Genomic DNA, 12,691 nt, shown 5'->3' on the forward strand with positions numbered 1-12,691 from the left:
CTGACATCTTGTATATGAATGAAGAAGGGTCCAAACTTTTAAATGAAGAGAAGTGTGTGTTAATACATGTAACTTACGGAAAAATATAATTAATTATAAATATGTCAAATTTATCCCGAACACCCTGTATATATATATACACACACACACACTAAAAAAATTGGATGAGGTAAAAAATAGAAGGAAACTGGTCGAAATTGTTTTGCAATTTTCTTCAGGCATTAATATTTTATTTTAATATTTGGATGAATGCGATACTGCCATGGAAAAGACTATCCCTTAATATAATAAAGCGTTCGACAAATTAAATTATATTTTCTATACCTCGAAAGGTAGCTTTCTGGAGGGGAAATGGGGAATTTTTCGCTCGTTTCCAAGCGACTGTGCTCGTTCTTTCATGGCGATTTTTTCTAGTTTTGTAGTCTGTTGAAAGCAGAAGAATGATGAGATCCTGTTGAATTTGTACTAGAATTTAAGTGGTAATTTCGCTATTGTACTGTAGTTTTTTTTATTTTTATTTTTTTATTAAAGTGGGTCTGATATTCATGATAAATCACCATCGACTCAACCGATAATTTATAGATATTGGGTTCGTTCACCTGTATCCTAGGATGTCCTTTCAGTTTTGGGAAGGGGGGATAAATAGTTGCGAGTTTTTTTGTTTCAATCTGAGAACTAGATTTTGAAATATTTATACTTAACATTTTATTCAGACTGTTCGTGAAGTTCATTCTCCATACATCTAGAGGAAGAACGAAAATGCTCTAGGATTCGTTGATGCGATGGAAGAATCGGTTGACTGTTTCAGTACCGTGAAATTTGGCAGTGTGTGTGTACACACACATGGAGAACATGAATAGGCTCGGACGCGCCTGAAATTGCTCCTGCTTTTACCTTGATTTTGTGTCGAACAGAAACTGGATATCTAGTATCGACCGATAGCTTGTACCAGTGAGTAATTTACTCTATAATTTCATTGTTCTAAGCGCATATGAGAGAATTTTATTCTATCTTTATGGACTGAATACTGCTGGCCAGACTGTATCTATTGTTCAGCTATCCTCAAAGACAAAATGCCACTTCATAATAGGATCAGCTGCTACAGCAAAAGCTTGCACCTTCCCCTCCCAACTGCTACCACTGGGAGGTGCAAAGGTCAAAAGAAACACCCCTCTGAAGCGTAATTCAATGGAAGCGTCAGTTCTAGAAACAAGTAAGAAAACAAATACATTTTCTTAAACTTTGTACCTCAGTAAACATAGTAGTTCAATAGTAAAGTTATAACACCACAACTTTGAGTAACATTAAGATGAGGGCACTGGACGAATTAGAATTCGAAAAAACCCTAGATTTGCTGCATAACGTTGCCAAAATAAACGGTAATTTAAGAAATGATTTTAAAAAGGACAAACTAACGAAGATATTCAATAAAATAGAAAATGAAACAAAAGTATCGATAGAACTACAGATTGCTACAAGCAACCAGGAACAGGTTAACTTCACTCAGCTATACGCGCAAGTCGTTAAAAACAATACTAAAAACAAAGCCGAATCTGAAAACAATCCATTCTATAAATTAAGCCAACGAGCGCTGAAAACAATATACGAGTATACCGGAGCTATACTATCATTGATATTTTATGCTGCACCTGTCTGGAAACATACACTAAAAGCAAAGAAAAACCGACAAAAGCTAAAGAGTTCAACGCCTTATAGCCATACGTATAATTAAAGGGTACAGGATAATATATTTCGAGGCGGCTTGCGTTATTACAGCTCTAAAGCCGATCTTCCTGAAAATACAGGAATTCTCTTATATATGAAATCACTTTAAGGGAGATATAACGAAAATTATAACAACATGGATCCAAATTGCTACTAACGTCAGCTTGACTACAGCAGGTGGCCTCACCCATTAAGGAGAAGGAAAGCTTTGGAAGTGAAGAATTCCATATATACACTGACGGAAGCAAAACCGAAGGGAACGTCGGTTCTTTAATTGCATATAACAGGCAGTCCATTATACAAGAACGCTGCTCTAGACTGCATCCTCTGTTTTAACACCCAAGCAAAACAACTTTCTATAGTTCATTCACTTACATATCTCCGGGAATTAGAACTCAACACCTCTTATCAAAAGACAACAATTTACAGTGATGGTAGAATCACTATAGACGGCATAAAAAACAAGTACAACCATATAGCGTCAATAGAACAGACAAGGAATCTGGTTTGGAATTTCACTATTGGGATGGGAAATCAAGATCTGTTGGGTGAACGCACATACGTGAGTAGCAGGAAACGAGACAGCGGATCAGATAGCTAAAGCAACAGCAAACGAACGGCTAGAAACAAGTTTCCAAAAGTACTCTAAATCTGTTATAAAAACACTTGCAGAAGAAAGAAGCCTATACTTGTGGGAAAAACAAAAACGGATCAATAACAAAAGAATTCTTGCCAAGCATCAGAAGCAGACTCCAGTTGAAAAAACACGCCATTTCTTCAGGTTTAACCACGCTACTAACGGGACATGGGAAAACTAAGACACTATTTAGGATTCCATATCCCGGAATCACCATCATGCATTTGTAGTCCACACTTTCAGTAGATAGTTGACCATATACGTGACGACTGTCAGCTACTGGACTCCATCCGGATGCCCCTAATACAACACGTCATCACTTCGGGAGACAAGTGGTCAGTGTCAAAACAGAGACTTATCGAAAAGTATTACTCAGAATTAAATTTTCCAATAATATTAACTTCCAATCGTTGTAATCTAATATAAATTACTGGTATTGTATGAATTATATATGCATATATAAAATTATAAATATGGATGTCGGAATATGTACATAGATGTAAAAATATAAATATTCATAACAAATAGGAAATATGTTAATCAGTACTTGGAAGCTGCATGTAATATATGCATTGGAGTATGTAGGAATAAATTAACTCCTGGTAGGGTTACTGTTGAGACACACACCTTTCCTTCTAATATAAGTTATATAGATTTTATGAAGAGTGAATATCAAATGTTAAAGTTGTCACTGCAGTGAATCCAAGCAACTTTGATATCAGTTAGATTTGTAAATGTGAAAAATTATTCTGTACCACCTAACAATAAAAAAATGGAGATAAAGAATATATCAAAATCCATTTAATAATATTGGATAGCACCGATTAAAGCAAACTTTCAAGATTAAAATGTTTATTCATTAAAACAGTACATACAATTTTTTTTTATTATAACAACCGACAGTTAAACAAATTAATATTCAATTCTATTTGTCATGACAATGTTCAGTTTTCTTTCCTATGCAGCCTGCATATCCCAATACATGAGCAATGTAAATTTGCTCTTGAACTCCATGAAAAAGGTATGCCATTGGTCCGTTTGCATAAACTGCGACATCTTCTCCGCCATGAGTTTCAGCTTTATCAGGAACTGCAGTTTGTTGGCGATATTCATTTGATTCTGAAATATTGCAATTAGGAAAATGAATACGGAAGTAAAATTTTTGGAAAATATTGTGAAAGGTGGAAATTATGCACATGGGTATATTAAAATCAGAAATAATGAAATTAAGCTTATGATTCCATTATCATTTATGTTGCATGTTTTTTCCAACAGAATTTCTCACTTTTAATATCAAACTTTTTTCCTTTAAAGTTAAATTTGTTAAAGGATAAGTTAACAATAATTACAAAATGTAGAACTTAAAAAAATTAAATAAAAATAAAATAAAAATTCTATTTCAAGAGAGCAAAGCAAGCTAGAGGATTTGTCAGACAACTAGGACAGAAAGTTTGATTTTAAATAAAATAATAACAAAAAAAATATTTTAAAAGCAGATTCATAGACAAGTGATTGTAGTTTATCATTAGACAAGACACCACTATGCTAATCAAATTAGATTTATGGATGCAAAATATCAGGGTATGTATATGCCTGAGACTGAATTCAGACAGTACCGTGTATATGGCATACACAGTACCGGCTACAGGTACGAGTTTAATTATGAAAACTCGTAGAGAACTCAGTGGTTCCGTACGAGTTTAAATAGTTTCCAGGAAATAAATTCTACAAATCACTGGCTGTTATATATTCACTAGTGATTTGGCTAAGTGTCAGATAGTCAGTGTTTTTATCGAATATAAAATTTGATAGTTTTAGCAAATGGTAATTATTACCATAAAAAACTGACATGAGCAATAATCTTTGTGATTATCGGCAGCAGCTTTGTCAAATGGGAGATTAAGCAATGAGATTGTCATTAGCAGTTTTTGGACTTTTCACGATAGTTACATGTTACAAGAAATGCTATTCTACAGGATGGGAAGCCTTTCAGAATTGAGCAAGTACATTAAATTATGACAGTTTTAAGCGGGGGGGGGGTTAGAAGGGACAGATCTTAGGAAGTTACTGTTTTGGGAGAATTTTATCTTTAAAATTTTGGATTTGAGGGCAAGGGCAAAAGAGCACTTTTGTCCATTTTATTTTCTCTTACATTCCGATTTTACCTTAAGACTAAAACTCCACTGAAGCTTCTTCCCGAAAACGCGCAATTTCATCCCTTAAACCAGTTAAAATGTGTTGAACTTCACAAGCAGTTAACCGATACATACACCGAACTCATAGTTACTGGCCATAGTTGCTTCTACAGTAAATTTCAAACTTGCATTTAAGACTATTCGGTTTCTTTCCGTACCGTAAAGAAAACACTACATGCTTCCTTCGATCTTTTAAATTTAGTCAGTTAATGGAAAGAAGCTTTTATTCAATTTTTCATTTTAAAATATGTCTCGTACTTGACATATTTCGGAAGATTTGTTAGCCGAGATTGAGTAGTCATTTACAAAACTTCTGTGTACACAGTTAAGTAGACTTATGGAAAACGCCCACGTTTGAAGCTAATCAAGATGACTAATTTTATCCTGGAAGCATAGAAATATTTATGCACTCAATGGCTTAAGAACGTGCAACATAACATATGGGTTGTATGAAGATTGTTTTGAAGAATGGAAGTAAGAGAGGGATAAAAACTAGGTTTCAAAAGTTACAGGATAAAATTATTTCTGAGAATTATAAAATAACTCGTCTAAAAATATTATAGAAAAGAGGCTAAATCTTTAATTTCATCTCTCAGGTAGATAATAGCAGATTAGTAAAACTCCAATATTTTTCAGCTAATGTAAAAGGTCACAGTATTTGAATATAGATGTCATACTATTCCCCATCCACACACACACAATTCATTTCGAACTTCAAGAATTTACTGATTTCATTGATCATAAAATATTCTGTAAGCTTATTTACTATAGAAAAGTCTTACCTGATTCCTCTTCTGTTACATTTGGTCTTTTTCCTTCAGACGATATAGCAAATCCTGGACCATTGGTGTACATTAGAGTTGTGTAAGTTAAATTATCTGCTGCAGATATTCCTGCCAAACCAAAGATTGAATTGCCTCTCTTCGGATAGCCGTTAATGGTCATGACGTGGGAATGATCAGCTGACACCAAAATTAAGGTATCTTCGATATCAGTCATTTGTACAGCAGCTTCAATGGCGTCTGCCATGCTCAAAGTTTCTTCCAAAGCTCTTTTAGCATTTGTATTGTGATGAGCATGATCAATTCTTCCTCCTGAAGAAAAGTTTTGTAAGTTATTTAGAGTGAAAGTGCATAAACGTTAATTCATTCTTTTAGATTCGCTCAATGTTTAGTAATTAGCAGTGGCGGCTCTTGACTTGAAATCGTGGAACTTTCGAAATATACATACACACTGTAAGTACAGTGTATACGTGTTTGGATAAAATATCAAAATTATGGTAAAAATTAAAAAAAATTAAACATCAAAAAATGTTTTTTATTATCGATAAAATCATATAGTTTAGTATAATTCAAAATTACTTAAAAATAAAATCCATTCTTGTTTTGTTTCGAGCGAAAGTGTCAATAACTTTTTCCTTAATGTTTGTGTGACTTTATATTTTTAATTGTCATGTCCAAATATTTAAAGAGACGGAGTAAACATGATATGCTCTACGAACACTCCACTACTGGCCTGCATATGCTTGAGCACGTAGCAATATGACAGTGGTCAGTGCTGCAAGTGTCCTTCGCCCTCCTAAGTGCTACAAGATGGATTTTTATTATTTTTTATACAAAATAAGAGAATTGTATAGGATTGTTGATGATAAAATTAATATATTTATATATCGAGAAAAATTGGGGATGCTGCAGTTCCGTATTTCCTATGCACGAGCCGCCCCTGGTAATTAGTTAAACTAGCTCGATGGCACTTACATAATCAAATTTTTCTAGAATGCAAAAAAAGAAACTGAAGCACTTAATTTTATGAAATTATTGCGTGAGCAAGAATGTAATTAAGATAGAAATTTTAGTGCTAAAGCATATAATCAGAAAAATATCTTAAATGAGTAATAATTCTATCATTAAGTGCTAAGAAAAGCATGAGAAGGAAATAAATTTTAGTTCACAAGCAACTATACGAAATGGAATTACAGGAGAATTACTAATTATTTTTGAGAAAAATCATTGCTGTCAATTTAGTTTCATAGTTAAAAAAAAGCAATTTATAATTTTTAATCAGAGGGTCATTTTGTAATCTAAAGATAATCAAAATAAGCAACAAGGTCGCAATTTTAATGAAGAAAGAATTACCGCGGAAAATAATCAAAAACACTTATAATAAACGATTGAGCTATTTTACCTTCCACAAACAAGAAAAATCCTCTCTTATTCTTCTTTAGCATTTTGATTGCTTTTATCGTCATGTCTTTTAAAGATGGTTCTCCAGTTGGGCTCTTATCTCTGTCAATTTCATATTGCATATGACCGTAATCAAACAGACCTGAAAGCAATTAAGGTTTACTTAAATGGGTTGTAGGTACAGCATGAAAGCTCGCAGAATATTAAGTTAGGCGAGTCTACTTAACATTTAGTATTCCAGCATTAGAACTAAAAGAAAAATGAGCCATAACCAGCTTGGTTACTGCAAGAAAAGAAAATTTAACTATAAGTGGCTTGGACGGCCTTCCCTTTACCTATAAGCGTGAAATTCAATTCCCATATGACAGATGTTTGCTCAAGCCTATTTTCTTATATGTAAAAATGGTTCAAACAAAATTTTACTTCAAACAAGATGTATTCGGTGATTTGTGTCATATGTGTTCAGAATCAACACGTTGCTGATTAAGATTTAGATAATCTAGGATTTTGTTTTAGATTAAGTACTAGAGTTATGGAATTTTAAGCTAAGCCATTAGAAATCACACAGACAAAAATCACTGATTTGAATAGATCTGCAAGCATCCATTTTGCAGTCTGACTGGAACCAAGAGAAGACTTCTGAGTCCAGAAGGAGATTATCCACTTAGCCGCTCTCAAAGTAGTTGGATATCCAATATTAAGCTAGATGGTAAATAGCTTCGTTAATCCTGTCAGTAAAATACTAGGACTCCAGACTGAAATTATGAATAGCCAGTATTAGAAGTATTTTTTTGATAAATTATTAAGTACTATCACCTACTACCATATGAACGACATTTTCTATCGGCATTTTTTCGAGAAAAAATTAAATAGGAAAATATGTATAAATAAAAAATGCTTAGATTCGGCTCTCAAGAAATGTCATAATTTCCAGACATTTTTATTGGATATAACCAAATTTCTTTTGCTCTTGAAACTGTACATATAACTGTGGCAATTTTAGTGCACCAGTTGGAATGCTCTATAGCAAGGTTTTTCAGCAGAAAAATTATGTTCAAGACCGAAATTTTTGCTATCACAATAGATGTACAGTAAAAAGTAATTTCTCAATATTTCATTGTGCATCTACATGGATGCATTTTGTAGTCATGAGTAGTATACCAGTCATTAAGAACAAGATCAAGATGTAGATAAGATAAGAAGTGATGTCATTGGCTGATTAGAATGACGTCATGAGTATGGAATCCTTGATTGGTTAGTGATAAGATAAGTGACATTGATTTTTGTTTATTTGCAGAGGTGGATTCTGGGTAATTGTTCGCGTATGGAATTCTGGGTGGTGGTCTGTTGAGCGCAGTTGCCGATGACGTCATGTTGTGTCTTTTGGTTCGAGCATGGAATTCTGGGACGTGCCGCCATCTGTCAGTGACGTGAGGTGAGCCTTTGGTTCGAGTGCGGCATTATGGGTAATGATTAGAGATTGAAATTCTGGGAGGATATTTGGTCAAGTGTTAGGGTCTTTGGCTCGATTGTAGAACTGTGGACGAATATTTGTCTATAGGTGGCAGCATGATTTTCCAATCTAAGTGCGTGTTATTTTGTACCTAGTATTGACTATGAGAATTTTTAGTTTAGAGTCAAGAGAGGGCACCCACATTTTTGTTTCTTTATGTTTTCTTGTCATTAGGTACCAGTTAGACATTTTCTAAAATAATTAACTACTGGATATCAGTGATGTCCCCTCACTTTTTTTCCCCATTTTGTTGTTAATAAGTAGCAGTAGACATTTTTCTAAAATAATTAATTACTTGAATATCAGTTTTTCCTTTATGCATGCATAATTAACTAGAAATGTTTTTCCAACGATCTTATATACAACTCATCCAAATATTTTGATTTGTCTATAATCAACAAATGGTTCTATGTCATGTTTAAGATCATAAGAAGTTCATTACTTTTTTCTCATTACTGAGAAAAAAACTGTGTGCGATTTCACAATAACTTCAAAATTAGATGTGTTCTTACTTAAATATGGAGAACACATCAACGACAACAAAATTTGTTCATTTAAAGTTTACAAAGACATTTTTTTTTACTGAAATATTATTTCCAAGTATATTCACAGAGAAAATTCGAACAAGTTACTACCTAGAAATATTTAAAATTTTTGTTTACACTCTTAACATTTTCCAGTGAGATTAATAATAAAAATGTTCATTACTCACTGTTTTTTCCCCATCAAAACACAGTCTGACACACAAGACAATCTCTCCTGAAAGAACTACAGCAGTAAACTGAAAAAATACACCCGAATCTTGTTCCTTGTAGGATTGTTTATCCTGTCCGTTTTCTTCAAAATGTAAGATTTGCTCAGATGACTCATGGCATGTTTTCTCATGCTTGTGGAAGTGACCTTGAAGTAATGGTATTGTAGTTGAAGTCAAAGGGCAAAGCTTATTCATCTCTGTCCCCCCCAGCCCTGTAATTTTGCTGTAGTAAAATTAATGCATACATTTTTATTTATACCAACACATATTTTTGAGCATTGATACAAGCACAAAATCTTTGGTTATGTTTCCAGTAACATGAGTATGAACATACCATGTATTCACGTTTTGGACAACCCATATCGGTTATGTCAATAACAGGTCTTCCTAATAATTTCGATAACATTTGATTTTTCTCTACCTTAGGAGAACAATATTTGCATGTTGATTGTGTTATTCAGTCTCTTAGTTTGTCCAGAGAAAGAGAACCAATGTCCCATTTCAGTTGATGATTATATTTAATTATCCAAGAATTCAGTTTTTTTTTTTTTTTTAATTTTTTCAGGTAATTCATGCCACATACAAGGTGGTTTCATCATAGTATATTTTACAATAATGCCATCTGAAATACAAATCTCTTTAGGAAATAAAGTCGAGTCTTTATCATAAAGAAATTTTACATCTATAATGCTAATCTCTGGTAGCAAACTTTTCATGTTAAATCCTCTGTTACTAGTTCCAAACAATTAGAATTTACACTATTGTGTAAATTCTAATTGTTTGTTATTGTTATACTGTGTTATCTCCAAGTATATGGACGAATTGGTAACAGTAGGGTAAGTGAACCAATCTTTGGAACTTGATCTCATGTGACCAGTGAGCACTGTGTTTATTGCATGTCATGTAATTTTCTGTTATCCCATTGGTGGCAATTCTTTCTTTAATACACTGATGGAGTTTACTAGCATTCGTATTTTCAACTAGTTTGGAATCTTTATTTGCATTCTGAATTTTGTTAGTTCCAAGATGAGCCATTCTGGAGAGAATGTAAGTTGATGTTTTTATGTGTAGAATAACTATAGCAATGGTCAGCAGAAAAATATTTCAGTTTACTTTTTTTTTTTAAATCATATACAGCCAAAACAGGCAATATTTGTGGATTGCAGTTACTTTATGTGATATTTGTAATTTCAACTGACCACTGCTCATATGATATTGTAAGCACAATTCTAATAATGAATAGTTTTCACAAGCTTAATCATTAGAAAATATCAGCAACTTTAACCATACTACCATCCAAGTCTATAAACATCAAAGTTATCATGGATGTGAAGTGCATATTAAAGTTGTATTTTGGATCAAATATGAGGATGCATATTTGATCCATAATGGCCGGTAAGGTGTTTAACATGAGATATATCAGCGAGTGTTAATGTCTAAGTTACTAATATATATTGTAATAAGGTGCTTTTTTGCAACAAAAAAAGAACTTGTTCATAAAAATATTTTGAACTGTTCATAGAAATATTGTTAACTGAAATGTCCATAAGTCATTATGTTTTTGCTGGCTAGGGTGATTGGGATAAAGGTTGGGGGATTAGCAAAATTGTGTCAGAGAATGGATCACATAGTGTAGAATATTGCAAAAAACATCTTGTGATGATTAACATTTATTTTCTAAAAGAGATCTCCAAAATCTAGAATGTAATTTTATTTTTTACATTAGTGATCATCCATAATTCAGTATGTTGATGCTGATGGAGTTATATACAACCATGCTCCCCTAATTCTTGAAGCTGATTTGGCAAAAACATAGGAAGAAGAGAATGTACAACCCTCAGGCAGTGTTGTTTGTCATTGTTTAAATGTCGCTGGTGTGGTGGAGGGAGCAGGGACCTTCCTCAAATTTTGCATCCACATTATGGATGTGAAAATAATGTCTCTCATCATGTAAACATCACTGGTGTGGCTGGAGGGAGTAGGAACCCCCACAAATTTTACAGCCATATTCTAGATGTGAAAATAATGTCTTCTACTGATGCCTCACTCAACAGGCGTTTTTACAGTTTTGGTGGATCAGTCATGATTCTCTTCAAAATACCACACTCATGAAATGGAGTACAAATTACATTTCGTGACCTCTAACTCCTCCCACTAGTGTCATTTTTCCAGATGTTTCATGAGATGCTTAATGAGATAATTCATCATGTCAACTTTGGAAAATTTTTCCCATGTTCGGTTAGGTGACCATGCCTCCACTTTAGAGAGCAACATCAATCTAGCATTTATGTTGCTCTCTCAAGTAACCATCAGAAGGACATTTGATGCATTCTATGCTGTCACCCAATCAAAATGCGACTTCCTGACGCTAATGATCTTACAATTGATTTTGTTCTCATAAATATTAGTAATTGAGGTAGTGGAAGAGCTAACGTGAAATGAAGAACACTGCTTAGCCTGTATGAATTTCTTAAAATCAAAAACGCTATTGTGGAAATTACCAACAAAGACGATCTTTGCATGACTGGAGCACTTGATCTGGGTATTTCTTCACATACTGATGATGCCAGAACCTACAGATTTGTTGTTAGCTCAGTGCATGCAGTGTTCAAGAGGCAGTTCTATTTCAGAGGCATTTAACTCTGGAATACCGAATTTTAAATTATTTTTAGGCAAATGCAGATTTTTCTGTGGTGTTTTGGGGACCAAATACATGAACTTTTATATTGGAATAAACACTATGATTTTGTGCAAAGTGTCCCAGCTCTGTTTTTGGGGTGTCAATTATTGCCCAATTGCTTTCAAACATTATCAAATTGCAACTGCATAGATGTATAAATGTATGCTTCTCCAGTCAGTGTGCAGGACCTTCTTTTGTGCAAGTCAAACAATAGATTTTTCTACACCAACGAACGTTTGAATTTGCACCTACAAAATAATATTTGTCTAAAATTCTGTCATTGAGGGCAATATTTGGCTACTTTTTCTACAGATAAAAGCCATATCTGTCCACCTGAAAATTATTGACACTGCAAGATTGCACACCCTAAACAGCAATGTTATGTGCTCAAACCGCAGGTCACAAATAATCAAGTTTTGATTATCTATTTTGACACAAAAATGATTGTAAATCATAATTGTCATGTTCCAGTGTTGTGTACAGCTGATTTTGGTAGTCATAAATGCAAGTTCTGGGGTGAAAACTGCACGGGAGAGTTTCTAGACAAGTTATTTTCAGTCAAAAATATTATGAAACGGGGCAAAGATGGTAGGATCATTTGGACTATCAAACCAAAATAGCCATGTGATTGCACACTATTTTTGTGGTTTTGATGGGTATTTTATTTTGGAAGTTCTCTTTACAAAAAATTTCCATCCTCGTCTAGTGTTTGATGGAGTGAAGATACTTGCTATCTATTATGACCCATAAAACATATTTCTTGACAGCTTTTCATATCTTAGTGTATCTCTAAGGAAACTATCTGCCATGTTCAATCTGCCAGAACTTTGTAAGGGTTTCTTTCCTCATAAGTTCCCTACATCCGATTTCCTGGATTATCATGGGGCCATCCCTGAAAAATTATATTTACAGCCAGAATTTATGAACAAAGAAACTTGTACAGAGTTCGAGAATTGGTACAAAAATCAGGTAGACACTGAATACTGTCTGAAAGTGGAACTGTT

The 12,691-nt window shown here is 33.7% G+C and overlaps 1 protein-coding gene across 1 annotated transcript in view; it reads right to left on the minus strand.

The window, feature by feature from the left end:
• Nucleotides 1–3,197: 3,197 nt before the first annotated feature.
• Nucleotides 3,198–12,691, minus strand: part of LOC150104594 (alkaline phosphatase, tissue-nonspecific isozyme-like) — a 48,751-nt gene continuing 39,257 nt past the window's right edge. Inside the window, exons 6-8 of the mRNA XM_090395803.1 lie at nt 6,742–6,882; nt 5,340–5,651; nt 3,198–3,481 (exon numbers count right to left, since the gene is read on the minus strand). Of these exons, the coding sequence (XP_090251929.1) occupies nt 3,288–3,481; nt 5,340–5,651; nt 6,742–6,882 (647 nt within the window). The 3' untranslated portion in view covers nt 3,198–3,287. The remainder of the gene's footprint in view (nt 3,482–5,339; nt 5,652–6,741; nt 6,883–12,691) is intronic.

The sequence above is a fragment of the Typopeltis vanoorti genome, chromosome 7, assembly GCF_054136105.1.
Source record: "Typopeltis vanoorti isolate ZY-2024b chromosome 7, IOZ_Tvanoo_1.0, whole genome shotgun sequence".
In the NCBI taxonomy this organism is placed as follows: Eukaryota; Metazoa; Arthropoda; class Arachnida; order Uropygi; family Thelyphonidae; genus Typopeltis; species Typopeltis vanoorti.